The 15,265-nt window shown below is 48.0% G+C and overlaps 1 protein-coding gene across 1 annotated transcript; it reads left to right on the top strand.

Annotated features, from left to right (window-relative positions):
• The first annotated feature begins 5,661 nt into the window (after positions 1-5,661).
• On the top strand, positions 5,662-14,050 carry LOC126517890 (uncharacterized). The gene is made up of 5 exons (XM_050167709.3): positions 5,662-5,804; positions 7,913-8,089; positions 9,253-9,335; positions 11,963-12,156; positions 13,537-14,050. Exons 1-5 carry the CDS (start codon positions 5,680-5,682, stop codon positions 13,699-13,701), a joined length of 744 nt encoding a protein of 247 aa, XP_050023666.1. The 5' UTR covers positions 5,662-5,679; the 3' UTR covers positions 13,702-14,050.
• Positions 14,051-15,265: the final 1,215 nt, after the last annotated feature.

The following is a 15,265-nucleotide window of genomic DNA, read 5'->3' as shown; positions in this document are numbered from 1 at the left end:
TATTTTAATAGAAGGGTTAACTTCAGGTCTTTTTTCTTTCCTTAAGCACAGTTACTTTGCTTTTAGACTTAGCCTTTTTGAAGGTCTAGCCTGCTACAACTGTAGGCAGAAGAATGAAAAGGTCCATGCAGACCAAACTTCTACTTGCGGTAGTGTTATTTTTGCACTGGTTCACGAAGCCTCAATGTGTCATATGCACCTGTGTGGTGCCATCTATGCACGCGACTCATGCCAACACGTTTACCTGTTCACGATTGAGAAATGGCTCGGTGAAGATGTCCCACGCGGCGAAGATCTCGGTGAAAACACTTCGCCATCAGGGCATCCGCGTGTCCAAATTTCCATACACCCTTTTGTAGACATCCGCCAGGCATCCAGATTTGGATACAGTTCCTCTATATAACAAACTTCAATACAACTTACAACAATACAATACAACAATACAATTAACTTTTCATTATCTCTTGTTCGTACAACATTGTGTATTTAGAGCCCCAATATAGCAGTGTTTGTGTGTGATTTTAATGAAACGAAATTTAACTTCCGCCGGAATGGAATGTCGAGGCAATAAAAGGAAACTACCGTGGACACCGAAGTAGAGCCGCTTTATGTTCCGTATAAAGCACGGCTGTGCGCTTATAGGTGCGAGTTAGTGTGAGCTCGCGGTAACACAATCAAGCGCGTGTGAGGGGCACTGTTGGTGCGGTCCTCGGCCATGGCTGTAAGTGCGGCTGAGCGCACACACAGCCGCGCACCCTGCTTTAGAGGTAATCTGCCACATGTACAATATCTTTCTCATTCAACCTTGTTTTTCTCGATTCCCCGATAATTCGAAAAACTCTGCGGCCACTTGTAAGAATATATAGGTGACTGTACTTAATTGCATAAAAGGTAGAATTTCAATATAACAAAAGTTTGATATAGCAAAGCAAATTGCCGATTTTACATGCTTCGTTATGTTGAGGTTTAACAGGACTACCATGGATGTCCCAAGGGTATCCTCCAATTGGGGCTTTGTCAGAGTTTCCTCGTAACAGAATTATGTGTTGCCACAAGTTCTAATTACAATTCGTAGTTATGTCTGCAGCCCGCGTGTATTTTGTACTTTACAAGTTTCGGATTCGGTCACACAGCTTGCGCTGCAACCTTATAGATAAGATAACGTTCATTGTACAAGAGGCACTGGCGCATGTACGCAGCATGTTCCCACAATGTCCATGGCATGTCTGCAAGGGATGTCGTGTTTGCAGGACACAAAGTGTGCCCAAACGATCATGCGAAGGACGCCCACAAAACGTGCTCGACACATTCCTAGGATATCCATCGGACGTCAGCGTCACTAGGAGATGAGGGATAATAGCGTTTTACTTGAGTGTCTTTACGGCACACTCCGCTCAGAGTCGCCTCGCTAAGCCAAGGCAGGCAATTTTAACGCTTTCGTTATAAGTTTCGCGTAGCGGAGCAAGTGGATGGATGTTATGAGCGTCCGCCTTTTGTAGTTGCAGCGCCCTCTGGCTAAATTCAGGGTAATGAAAGAAAGTAAAAACACATCGATCACTTTTATAAAGTAAAACTTATATATATCTTATTTGTCCATGAAGTATCTAGACGTGCGCTTGAAATGCGTTACCGGTCCATTTTATCCAGTGGAAAATGAAGCGCTGTCCTGGAAAATGGCACGTGATAGCCAGCAAGCTTGCTTTCTAAATCAAATTCTTTGACACCAACGTGCTGCGCAGCCTGCTTAAAGCTAAGCGGAGGGTGCATTTGCACTTCCACTCTGCTTAGCCGCTGAGCGGAGCGTAAAAACGCCAAACTAAAACACTCTTGTAGCAGTAAATCTTTTATTGCATGCTGTTATAGCATGCTCCCTGCTTCTCCGCCCCAGCTATCCCCCATCCCGAACTTGGGCACTTCGGACCATTTGGTGTAGGGCGAGGCAGGTGGCACTTCGCGGTGGCATGGCAGAGGGCAACAGCTACACAGGGACTCTCATCCCATGCCATTTACATATAATTATAGTCGTTTATGATTATATACTTATCGGCTGACTGCAGCTGATTATTGCTAAGTATTCTCTGCATGGAGGGGTATCATTTGATACTATTTTCTTAGGACATCTACAAGATAACGATGTCCCAGATACGCCAACCCCGTGTGATGTCAGCTAAGACACTGAAAAAAAAAGTCGCATTGTTCCATTCTTAACGAAAACCTAAGTTTTTCATTGCACGTACTGCCCATTAGTTGATCATTCATATGCAAATAATCAAAGTGCCACCGTTTCTGATGACAAAATGTTGTCCATCCATCCTTACTGCTTTGTCGCCAACTTCAATAACTAGGTATGTGGCGGCGCCTGGCGGAATCGAATCCACATCAGAAGGGTTCCTCAAGCTTCAGGAACCCAACGCTTTAGCACGTTGCACCACAGACACTGGGTAGCTGCCGCTTCTCGATGAACGTTTTTCATGCCAAGGCTTTAGCGGGCTGCGCCAAGAATGCACGCCATGAGTGCCGCTCTTCAATGAACCTCTCGCGAGCTTGGGTCACTGAGTGTGCGGCAAGCGAGGGGAGCAATTCTCGGCGTTCATACTCACCTGTGCGCCACTCGTCTCGGAGACTATGCGCGGACTTATCGGCAGCGCCACAAGATGTCGCAGCGTGTCGAGAAGTGCGAGGGAGGAGCGTGCGCGGTTGTCACATGCCGCGCTTCTCGGCGTTCGAATGCACCGGCGCGCCATGCATTTCGGAAGCCACGCGCAGGTTTCGTGGTTGCATTGCTAGATGGCGCCGAGTGTACTTAAAGGGACACTAAAGGCGAATACCAAGTCGGCATGGACTGTTTAAATAACAATCCAGAAAACTCTTAACGCTGCTTTCGTGCCAATGAAAGACAGTTACGAGAAAATTGCTTCTGAAGGGTCCGAGCACCCTTTCAGAAATTGAAATCGCCCGCCATTCAACGGGGATGGGGGTGGGGGGAGTAGTGACGTTGCAAACGCCATCACCGCCCTTTGCTGCCTTCGGTGAGTAAAGCGGTGTCCGACACACGGTGGTACCGAGCCAAGACAGCGGTAGATTCGCCGCTGCAGCTACTTTTTGGTCGAGCGACGTGGACCGTTCGGCATTTCGCGACTTCACATGGAAGTTGTATTCTCTACTACTGGCAGTTTGTGCGAGTTTCGCGAGCCTACAAAACCAGCGCATCACTACGCGATAACGAAACTACTGAAACGCAAAAGTGTGGATGGCCCAGAGTCGAGCGAAAACGAAACCTTTCGACCGCCCGCGTTGTCAAGGGTGAGTTCAATGAGTTCTGTTTTCTAAAAATAAGATAGAAATGGACAAGTAGCATTTTATTTCATCTTACAATACAAAGATATTTTTTTTTTTTTTGCGACGAGTGGTGGAGTAGTAACAATTTAACTGAGGAGTGCTTTCGTTATCGGGCAACTACTTGAATGTCCCGGGGAAGTCTCTAACCATGTCCTGCATTTACCTCAATTTCTCGATTATTAAGCTTTTGTTCGCGATAATATTGACGCCTTAGAGATTCTCGAGCCCTAATCTATCACTTTAGCTTAACTTAATATTTGCCTTTAGTGTCCCTTTAAAAGCGGGGGAAAGGGAGTTCCGCTGCAGTACATGCGTCATGACTCGCTTCGACGATGACAATACGTTGTGTCGCTTTATTGATTCAATGCTAAACACATCCTAGAAGAGCTGATTGTTGGGCTAGTTGGGGGTTTTCCATAACTGAAGTAGCAACTTAGCGCGATAAAAACCGCAGAGACAAGAAAGGTGGACAAAGACAAGCTTTCTTTGTCTTTGTCCACCTTTCTTGTATCTGCGGTTTTTATCGCGCCAAGTTACTACTTCAATTACGCTACACACATCACCGTCGACAGTCACTGAGAGATAGGTTCTGCCTATGTTTTTCCCCCTTGCTTCAGGAAGTGCTGTTGCGGCGCATCCATACTGGTTGCTCTGTTCGAGCGCTTCTTCACTACCTGAAGGCAACCGACTTGAGTGCCTGACTATAGACATTCTGCACCTAACTTAGTGCATGTGGAAGTGCGGTATAGACTCATGTTTTCTCTCTCTTTCTCACTCCCCATTCCCGTCTCCACGTGTAGGGTAGCAAACTGGACTCAGTCTGGTTAACCTCCCTGCCTTTCCTTATTCATCTCTCTCTCTCTCTATCTATCTATCTATCTATCTCTCATTCGCTTGCTTGCTCGCTCTCTGTCACTACAGTGGTATGCATATCCAGAAGAGGTGACCTAAGCCAACCAAGCATGCCCCCTCTACTCGGTCGCGGATGGCGAGGTCGGTGTCCGCGCCGCCTCATCTGGATCTGTATGGAACGCGGGCGGGTAGCTGACCAATCCTGTTTTTTTAAAGCGAACCTTTCTTTCCCTAACCCCCTGGTTTTTCGCGTCGCTGCTATAGACTTCTCGCAGAGTAGTTCACCGCAGATAACGCAGAAACGATGCAGCTCGAGCTAGGTGAGTCGGAAAAACTCTTCCAGATGTTTCCGAGCGCTTGCATACGCGACGGCGTCTGCGTCAGCTGCCATCTGATTGTGTAAAACGGACATTATTTCTGGACATCCACTGGGATGGCCTCATGCGTAATGCGTAGGCATCCATAGTATGCGTCTACAAAGACTGGATATCAAAAGAGGATGCATGAGGTGCCTTATACAGGTTGACCCTAAACGGAAACTCGCAAGACAGTCCATTTTATTCACAACGTGATGCATTGTACACTGAAAGACCTGTATGGGACCTTCAATGTGACTGCGTTAGCCTTGAAGAAGACACTGACATAGTCATTGCTTTCAATGCTCTCAGTCATCGAAACAAAGCTCCGCTTCACTGAATAATTGCATTGGATCTTCATAATTTCCTTTAATTTGAAAAGTGTGCCGCAAGGCACATGAGAAAAAAAATCGAAGAAAAGCGCATTGCCTTTAGACTTCTTTGTGGCACCTGACCTATCCTTCGTTATGGGACATGCCAGTAGTAGGGCACCATCTTACGCTTGTCGTGCTACTCTCCCTCGCAGCGTCAGCACTAGGTCTCTGCGACAGGAACGTTTACGATGTCATATATTTTAATTAAAATACTACGATGCTAACAAAGTTGACGTCCCTTGTTGCTGCATTCATTTGCATCCTGGTTCATTCGTACCGAAGACAGCCAAAGAGCGGGATCACCTGCCCACCTCCGTCGTCATCATCGTCTCCGCATTTACATCTGCCGTTGAAGGTCACTGTACGCACTAACCGCTTATGACGCTTTTTCACCCGCTCCCATCTGTAACGCCTTCGGTCATTGAAGGTATTGAAATAAATACATTTTCTTATTTGTCTTCTCATCATAAATGATCAACGCTATTGCTAGCACCTCTTCTTTAATACATGCCTTAATATTCATAATGACAGAGGCAAATGAATTAAGCTCATTTACTACGATTATTCATTAATATATCTCCTTTAATATATTCTCTTGAGTAAATTTCATTGCAGTTGCCACTACACTTTTACGTGCCGATTCATGGCCTATTGGCCGCAGTGGGTTCAGTCACATCACCTAGAATCAACCAGCCATTATCATTACGCGCCATGAAGAGACGTGAGGAAGAGGAGGCGTTCCGGCCTCTGGTCGGGGCATGGCAAGCGGCGGGCCCGGCTCGTCCAAGGACCAGCCGCCCGCAAAGCGCTCGGCCCTCAAGAGGACCGACTCCACTACCAGCGGCAAGAGCATCCTTCGGGCCCACAAGGGCAGCGCGAAGTCGTGAGTCGATGCAGCCAAGCCCTTGATTGCTACACTCTAAAGAAAGTTTACACCCTTTGGGTTGTATATCTGCCACACAACAATAATCGTCATCTGCATTGCTTGCGTTTCCTTTCTTGAAAACGCCGCGCCCGCTACTTTTCTGTCAGCAATGCTATGCCATGCTGATAACGCGCATGCCGTTCGTTACTGGGAAGTACCGGACTTAATTCTGACATGCATAATCCGGACAACCCTGTGATACGGCCAGGCAGCCCTGGTTTTGGGCTGCTGCTTGGAGGGGTAAACTTGGGTATGCTCTTTAGCTGCTTGCCTGCTACGCCGCACGCTTTTCGAGAGAGAAAGAGAGAGACAAACCGGTGACTAATATCTGGTTAACCTCCCTACCTTTCCTCTTAATTCATATCTCTCTCCCTTTAACAGGCGAACCCTCCCAGGTTTACCCCTCACACCAGCAGCCTTTATGCTTTCATGTTTACTTGTAACGCGCGTTCAGAGTCAGTTAATTCGTGATCACATTTCAATTTCCAAGACATTTCAAGTCCAAGACACTCGTCTAGAACGCGGGAGCCGCGTTCTCCGGACGGCACTCGGCGGATAAGACGTGGTGCGAAACCACGTGTTAATCATTTGGAAGTGACCGTGCGCGGCTATATATTTACGCGATGTCTCTACTTCTTTCGCCCTGCTGGTCGCCTCATGCTATTATGGCAGCTGCTTAATTTGGCCGTCAGCAGTGCGTTCCATAGACAAGCGTTTTGTCCTCTGTGCATGCCATGTATAGCCGCGCGCATGCAACGGAGTGGTGTTCAAAAGAGGGGGAAAAGATGGGAGGAAAGGCACATGCCTCCGGATCGCCTTAGCCTGACCCACTACACCATAGAAGTCATACGCGCGTCCGAACGTTCACCGGACGAAGGATGGGCAGTGTTGTTAACTTTTATTGCGACAGCAATTATATGGACACTCAGACACATTTTGCCGTCGGCATCGGCGTGATGTTCCGTATAAAGCCCAAGGGCGGTAACACATGCGCTAATGTATGCTGCATAAACGAGTGAAGGCTTGCGAGGGCGAGCCGGCGATGGTGGCTTCTCGAGCGCGCAAGGGAAGGAAGCGGGGAGGAAGCGCGCCGTCTTCCGTCGCGCGTTAGGCACCGGGGGGGGGGGGGGGGGGGCGTTCTCCGGCAGCGGCTGTGTATGACGCGGCCGCGCGGGCCTTATCTTGAAAGTGATCTGCGATGTGGAGAGAGTGAGCCGAGTGCTGATAGCTTTGTGTGCGCTGTGTTCTTGCCGCTTAGTTCGCGTTGAAACGAGAGGCAGCCCGAAGGTCAATTCGCTCGCTGCTATATACGGCCGCGCTTCCTCATTCCAGTGTTTTGACAGCGAGTGTGCGTGGTCATAGAGTGAGATGTGTTCATGTTTGCTTAATTGTGCGCACGTGACACCTTGCTTGTAAGTTACTTAGCGAATGTTTACAAGTTTACGCGGCCGATATAACTACTATCCTTACTTCTTATAGGTGTCTGCTAATTCGCTATCGCAATCTATGACGATTGCCTTTAAGGCGAAACTGCGACATTTTTATAGGGGCGCACGGCAAAGAACCCCGGGTGGCCAAAATTAATCCGGAGTCTCCCACTACGGCGTGCCTCACAAACAGTCGGTTTGGCACGTTGAACCTCATAATTTAATTTGGGCGACCCGTGCTATGTTTTCGTGGCAGCGTATAAGCCGCGTTCGCCGCGGCCAATGCATGACCGCGGTTCAGAGGATATAGGTTCAGATGTGCGGCATGTAGTAAATGCGTCATATTTTGCGAGATAATAGTATGAGACGTAATGTTACGCCGACGCAATGTTGCCGCCGAGGTAATGTTGCATGACGCATGCACGTATGTGTTTTTTTGGCATGCCACGCAGTATCCTTTGGTCGTAAGCGGTGAGATCTCTAGAGCCCAACGCAGCATCTATATTCCAACGCTTATCTGTAACCTTTGGGAGAGAAAGAAGGGGCGTTTACTTCCCTCTCCCGAGCTGTGCCGACGTGCCCTCTGTAATCGGGACGTCGATGCTGTACTTCAGCCGTGCTCGGGACCAAACTTTTCAGGGTCCTTCAGGCGTCTCCGGACGCGGCTGTCAAGTGGAACGAGGAAAACGTCAAGAAGACGTTCCACCCAAAAGACAAGGACTACGGTATGATGAAGGTGGCCGAACCCAAGACGCCCTACAGCTACGACATGACCAAAGAACAAAGTTCCGTCGACGCCCACGTATTGGCGCAAAGGTACGCATGCATGCAGCCATTGCTTCGCGGATGTAACAGTACGTGCGGGGAGCGATGAATAAGGTTTGCTTTATTTATTTTTAATTGATTGATTCATTCATCTATCCATCCATTCAATGAAAGTCTTGGTCCACGCTCAGGTTATGGCGCAAACGTTCGCATGCAGCCATTGCTTTGCAGGTGTAACAGTCCGTGCGGGGAGCGATGAATCAAGATTGCTTTATTTATTTGCTGATTTATTTTTATTGATTGATTGATTCATTCATTCATCCATCCGTCCATCCATCCATCCATCCATCCATTTATTGAAAGTCTCGTCAACGTTCATGTTATGGCGCAAATGTATGCATGCAGTCATTGCTTCACGGATGTAACATTCCCTGCGTGAAGCGATTAATCAAGTTTTATTTATTTATTTATTTATTTGTTTGTTTGTTTGTTTGTTTGTTTGTTTGTTTGTTTGTTTGTTTGTTTGTTTGTTTGTTTGTTTGTTTGTTTGTTTGGGTATTTGCTTAAGTACCTGCCGTGGTTGTTTAGCGTCTTTGGTGTTGCGCTGCATGGTAAGCACGAGGTCGCGGGATCAAATCCCGGCCACGGCGGCCGCATTTCGATGGGAGCCAAATGCAAAAACACCGGTGTACTAAGATTTAGATGCACTTTAAAGAACCCAGGCGGTCAAAATCAATCCGTAATCTCAGATTGATTGATTTCTTGGCTGGCCGGCTGGCTCGTGGCCTGACATGGTACTCGAGATGTAGAGTGAGAAATTGTGTATTATAAGAAGTGACCACACGAACGTCGCATGCATACACGAACACGCACAAACATTGATGCTCAATTCGACGTAGTTTTCCCAAAATGTGCATGTATGTTCAAGTTTTGGCGGAATAAGTGACGTGTGACTGGAAAGTATAGCCACTACAGCTGGGGCGTTTCCTAGTTTTTGTTTCGTTAACCATATTTTGCGAAAGGCTAACACGCCAATGACGTTAATATCATCGAGTGTTACAAGGTTGTTTACAGTATAGCAACTCCCACGTGTGAGCAGTCAGTATTATACCTTTCGTAAGAGTGAAGTTCCTGGTAGCGTAAGTGAATGTGACAACCCTTCGGAATTTCATTTACAGCGCTGTCTCACTGTGACTGCTTCTGCTCTCACGCAGAATAGAAAGCTGCCGTAACGAGACGCTGAAAGCGATCCGCATCAAGCGTGAGGACGAGGAGAATATGACGGAGGCTCAGAAAGGTATGTATTGGTTTTTCAACGGATAATTTATTATTAAATTTTGCACCTTGATTCCGTACGCAAGCCGCTTTTCGCATCTAGCGGTCGCGTTCCGACCTCGAAACTCTAGAAAAGTTACTGGCAAGCCTCAGCGCGCCGTAAATTCATTCGACTCTCGTTAATTCGAGCTCGGTTAATTCGACCTCGGTTAATTCGACTCTTTGCTTAATTCGAGCGCACCGGAAAGTACCGGTGGGAAACCGTACATAGGCTATGAAGAAAAAACGTGCGGATCCCATGCAGTGTGAGAAACGATGAAGCTTTCTGTGCTGTTTGCTTTGCTGGGCAATAATTAGCGGTGATGATAATAGCGAATGTTTAATTTCGTCAGCGTTTATATTCCAATACGAGAGTGGTGAGTTGACGTTAAACGCTACCTTGCGTGCGCCACTGCTGTTTGCGTAGTACACATAACACACAGGGAGACGTGTTGGCTTGAGACGTTCTTATGCGCCGTTGTTCATAATCTCTTAGAGGGTCGAGCATTATCATTGCCTCACATGGCACATCGCATCGTGGCAGAAGTGGTAAACTTTAATTGAATTATGGGGCTGTACGTGCCAAGATCACAATCGGATTATGATTCACGCCGTGGTGGCGGATTCCGGATTAATTTTGTCACCCTAGTGTTCTTCAATGTGCACCTAAATCCAAGTGCACTAGCGTTTTCGTATTTCACTCCCGTCGAAATGCGGCTGCCGCGGTTGGGACCAAACCCGTGACCTCGAGCGATGCCATAGCCGCAAAGCTACCGCGGCGGGCACAGAAGTGTTGATTTGACGTGCGACGTGTTGATTTTACGTGCGCGGAGTGTCGCCTAGACCCTACGGTGCTTTAATAGAGAGCTTTAGTTTAGGGGACGCAAGCCAGTACCGTCGCCCCTAGGTCTTGCGTGCGCAAGCCGCTTGCGTCCCCTAAACTAAAGCTTTCCAATGTGGCTTTGCGTCTGCGCGCCCTACGTCAGTTGTCCACTTGACAAATTCACATCGTGTTTATTTTTCAGAAATAGCAGAAACGTACCGTACCATACGTTTAGTTTACCCGCAACCGCTGTCTTTTCACATCATCTCCCCCGTCCCCTCTGAATGGAACTGCGAGCGAAGAGTGGCAAGGCGCTCTGTCACTGTTCACGCGACTGCGTCGGCTCTACCTATTCGATGGCTCCTCCCCCTACCTCCTCTCTACGATTCTATCTAGCTTCCCTCTGTACTTGCACGCAAGTAGAAAGAGCGCTGCAGTTTCCGCAATGCTATTACGGGTGTTCACGGATTATTACAGCTGTCAAGAGGCTAATCGGGCGACAACCAGGGCGCTCCACAGGGCGTTATGCACTTTCAACGCGGCGCAAAGGTCCAAACGAGTTTCTCGCGTTGCCTTTGCTCTCTGCCACGCTCCTTCCATGTATGCGCACGCTCTGAACAACCCCCCGACGCGGCGTGCAAGGCAGCAGTAGTGGAAAAGTCGAAGGAAGAGGCAAGGAAAGCTTCGCTTTAAAAGACGTTTAGTCCGAATGCGGAAGAATGCCGCATCGGGTAATCCCAAACAGTAAACAGCGCTAAACAACAGGACAAGGAGAGGTGTACAGACAACAGCGCTGTTGTCTGTGTCCCTCCTTGTCCTGCTGTTTAGCTCTGTTTACTGCTCGCAATCATGAACCAACCAGCCCAAATGCGTATACTCTTCGGGTAATTCGACCACCGCCGCCCCATCGTGATCGTAGCGGCCAGTAAAAACTTCTAAACACAAAAGAATTCAGCAGACGGCGCTGCTGCTTTCCTAGGCGGCATGAGTTTCAGTGTTGATGACAACTCGTGCTGTGCCCTGAGCGACCTATCTTTTCTTTTTTAGAATTTTGTCAGTGCCGACGACAGTGTTGAGGTCTGTGGGTTACTGATCGACGTTGACAAGTACGCTGTATAGTTATTGTAATACTGTCCTGAAGTTGTCTGTCAAAGATGAAGTACTACTTAAAGCAATAAAAGAATGATTTCAAACATTAAACAAATTAATTATGGGGTTTTACGTGCCAAAACCACGATCTGATTATGAAGCACGCCGTAGTGGGGGACTCTGGAAATTTGGATCACCTGGGGTTCTTTAACGTGCACCTAAATCTAAATACACGGGTGTTCTCGCGTTTCTCCCTTATCGAAATGCGGCCGCCGGGGCCGGGATACGATCCCGCAAAAGAAAGATTAAAATTCGTTCATTTTTGCGACGTTTGTTGATTCGACTTTTCGTATAATTCGAACAAACCTTGCGGTCCTCCGCAAGGCTCCAATTAACGAGAGTCGATTGTAATTAACTATAGTAGCTTTTCTACGAACAAAATTCGGTTACGTTTACCAGAAGGTGTATGTGTCGTTACGAAGAACTGCGTCCCGTGGATGACATTGTGAAAAAATAATTACCAATATTGAACAAAAAGGGAAGATCAATACTGTTGTGCATCCGCCAACATGTATGCGAACTGCATACGAGCGTCAAACCTGAATTGTGCTAAAAAAAACAAAGGCAAACATATGTCGATGTGCAACGGCGACGCCGAGCATCGACTTCCGCGTCGTGAATATTGCGTCTTTTCGCAGAGCGCCAGCACGACTTCGAGAAGAAGCGCAAGATGCACTACAACGAGTTCCAGGCCGCCAGGGAAGCGCGGGAGCGAATGAAGAAGGAGGAGGAAGAGGAAGAGGACGAGGACGAGGAGACCCAAACCAAACCAGGCGGTGACGAAGGCTGCGGAGCAAGCCAAAAAGAAGTGACTGGCCCCGAGCGATCAGAGGTGCCGGACATTAGAGGAATCAGGGAGTTTTCGCTAGTCCGTAAACGCGTTGGCTTTTGCGGAATACTGTGTTACTGGAAACGTAAACGTGAGTGGTCTGGTAAACTCTGCGCCACGAGGACACAGAGCTATTATTGCAGTCACCAAGTACATAGTCTACTTGGCTGCTGGTATAACATTTCCGCAGCGACGTAATCAATAACATGCAGCCTTTTTTTAAATATTACTCTAAGTCGGCAAGCACACCAGTGTCACAAGAAAACTAGGTCAACTTGTGGTTGGACAAGGTAGGACGTAGTGGGTGGACAAGAGTTTTAGGACTTTCCTCTGTGAGTTTTAGCATGTCGTGAACGTATTAGCGTTTGCGAAAAACCGGGTTGCCTGAATGGTGTACGACAGTAACAGCGCTGGTAGAGACATCTTGAGACGCGGAGTTTAACCAGAGAGCACACAAAGCTAATAGTGAAGTGAGCTACCATGTTCTACTTATAACTATTGGCGCAAAGCCTTCGCGTTTTCTTTCGACGAGGACACTTACGTAGCACAACAATTTTTCAAGCGCGTTCATGTATACTTGGACAAAGCGTCAGAAGATGTTGCTACCAGCTTTGCTACTGTATAGCATATGCAGTAACTCTTTGCTTAGCTGCCATTCACGACTCCTAAACCGATGGCCCCTAAACGCATTGCATGGTCCTTGCAGAATACGGCGTGTTACAAGAGGCCTATGTAAACGTATGGATGGATGGATGTTATGAGCGTCCTCTTTGGAACGGGGCGGTGGGTTGCGCCACCAAGCTCTTGCTGCTATGCTGCCTAATATCCTACCTAGGTTAAACAATGAAAAAAGAAGAAAAAAGAACACTATGAACTACCACGTCCAAATTTTCTGATCCCCTACTGCGAACTGTGCTTTTGTACGTCTCCGTCTTCTGTCGTTTCCCTACTTTTCTTCCACCAATCCTCCAATCGTCTCTTACTAATGTCTATTGCGGACCTGTTTGCTTTACCACTGCTCCCGCTGAACCCAAGGGCTTCAACGTAAGCGGCCGGTTTGGACGACACCTGGTGGCAGAGTTACCGAAACGTCCCCGATTCCTATTTCTCCCACATTTTCGGAGAGAGAGTGACTGCGAAGAGGAAAAGGCGCTATTTTCTGCAACCCTTTAGGGAGCACGGCTCAGCGCCTTTGGGAAGGGGGACATATTGTCTACCTCTTTGTACTTTCTTTGTACTCCCCCACCCTGCTGGCGCTGAGCCGTGCTCCCTCATGGGTCGCAGAAGATAGGGCCAGCCTTTCCTCCTTTCCCACAAGAACCACTTCTATACTCTCTTTAGATCTATTCCTTCTCTCCTTATCTTTTTTTTTTTTTTTTACAGGTCGGCACTTCCTGTGACGGAACGAAAATTCTGCTTCCCCTGATGATCGTCGCCATGCCCACCGGCCTGAGCCGAAATTGCCGTCCATATTGCCTTCACACGTCGTTCCCTCCAGCCGTTTCCCAGGGTGCACCGCTCGACGGACGCGCCTCCGACGTCACCTGAATCGACAAAAGACGGCGCCGACTACGGCGACGACCGAGTCATGGTTGATAGACTAGACAGTTCGTGACCCTTCCGGTTTTCCGCTAAATTCGTCTGTACTCTCGAGCCGCACGATACACGTCTGCCCCAGATGTCGTAGTGGTCGCGCCCCAACCTGCGTCTTCTTCTTCGGGGACGATGAACCCCTCGTGCAACACGTCAAACGTGCGCGGCGCTCGAGTTTGGAGGCTTGAACAGCCGTTCGCCATGCGCTCCACCTTGCTCAACCACCGTGTCGTTCTTTTAACAGCAACACGCGAGGGGTCAACGTGCCGATTGTCTATATATAGGGACGCACTATCAGATTGTCTATATAGGGGACGCACTATCAGATTGTCTATATATAGGGACGCACTATCAGAAACGCAATCAAGATTGTGCGCTACAGAATGTAACGATCCTCGTCATGAGTCTAACTATTACGGGGCGAGAGTACTATCTTTCCTCCGTGCACCAAACCCCGTTACACCGCCTACTAAGTGGCGCTACCCTTATTTCGGCACCCGTTTTAATATTGCTCGATTGTTAGTTATAGTTAGCGTTGTTAGTTGCTGTCTGCAATAGTTACTGACCAACTCGACTTCTGCTGTATCTCAAGCGCAGTGTCATATAGTTCTTTTGCTTCCTAATTGGTGCTGCTGACTGCCTCAACATTACACGCATACAATTTACGGCAGTGAACATTTCCATTGTTCAATGCTCAGCGCACAGCTCTCGCAGTGTTGCAAGTCGCAACGTAGAACCGTTTCATAAACGGCACACAAGTTCGCTTTCGCGTGCTGCCTGCATGCCAGAAAGTTTGTCGGACATGTTGTGTCTTAACGCGCAGAACTCGTAAATGTAGGCTTCGCGAAATCTCGCGACAGAATCGGCTCACGACGTGCTTCAGGACCCTTCGCAAAGTTTGTTGCGAACCTGCACCTGTCGACAAACACATGTATACCGGCTAAGTTGATGCCGCGGAGAAAAGCGACATGTCTTTGCATCGTGGTGGTGGTGGTGGTTCCTTCGTATAGCAAGGGAGCAACCCGCTCCCTTGCTATACGCAACCGGCCAAGGACCGGCCAAGGACAGGGCCGCTGGAAGAGTCAAGAGTACGAATCTGTGCACCTTGTATAGCGATTTTATCTCCGCCTTCGTCCTATACCCTGTTTCATCTACTGGTCAAATTTCGTTATAAAGAATATATGGGATAACGAGATAATTAATATAACGAAGTAAGTAAAATTACCCTTGAAATCCTTGGGGAGATTCATAGTCCAGTGCATGCAACAGTGGACATAAAAAAATTAATGGATATAGCGAAATCGTTCTGCCTCCCCCGTCAACTTCGTTGTAACGAGGTTTTGCCGCTTTCCTCACAGGGCAGTAGCGGGCTAAAAGCGCGGTACTCAGGCGGTCATCATTGCCTTTCCTGCGTTGAAGTTGCGTTGAAGTATTTCTATCTCTCCCCTGTAGACCGCGCAAACTAAAGTTAAGGAAACACTTGTTTGCAAACACAAATGAAAAATAAAAGGAATGCTTA

The sequence above is a fragment of the Dermacentor andersoni genome, chromosome 11 (assembly GCF_023375885.2).
Source record: "Dermacentor andersoni chromosome 11, qqDerAnde1_hic_scaffold, whole genome shotgun sequence".
Lineage (NCBI taxonomy): Eukaryota > Metazoa > Arthropoda > Arachnida > Ixodida > Ixodidae > Dermacentor > Dermacentor andersoni.
The sequence above is the reverse complement of the archived record's forward strand: the minus strand, read 5'-3'. Positions and strand labels throughout refer to the sequence as shown.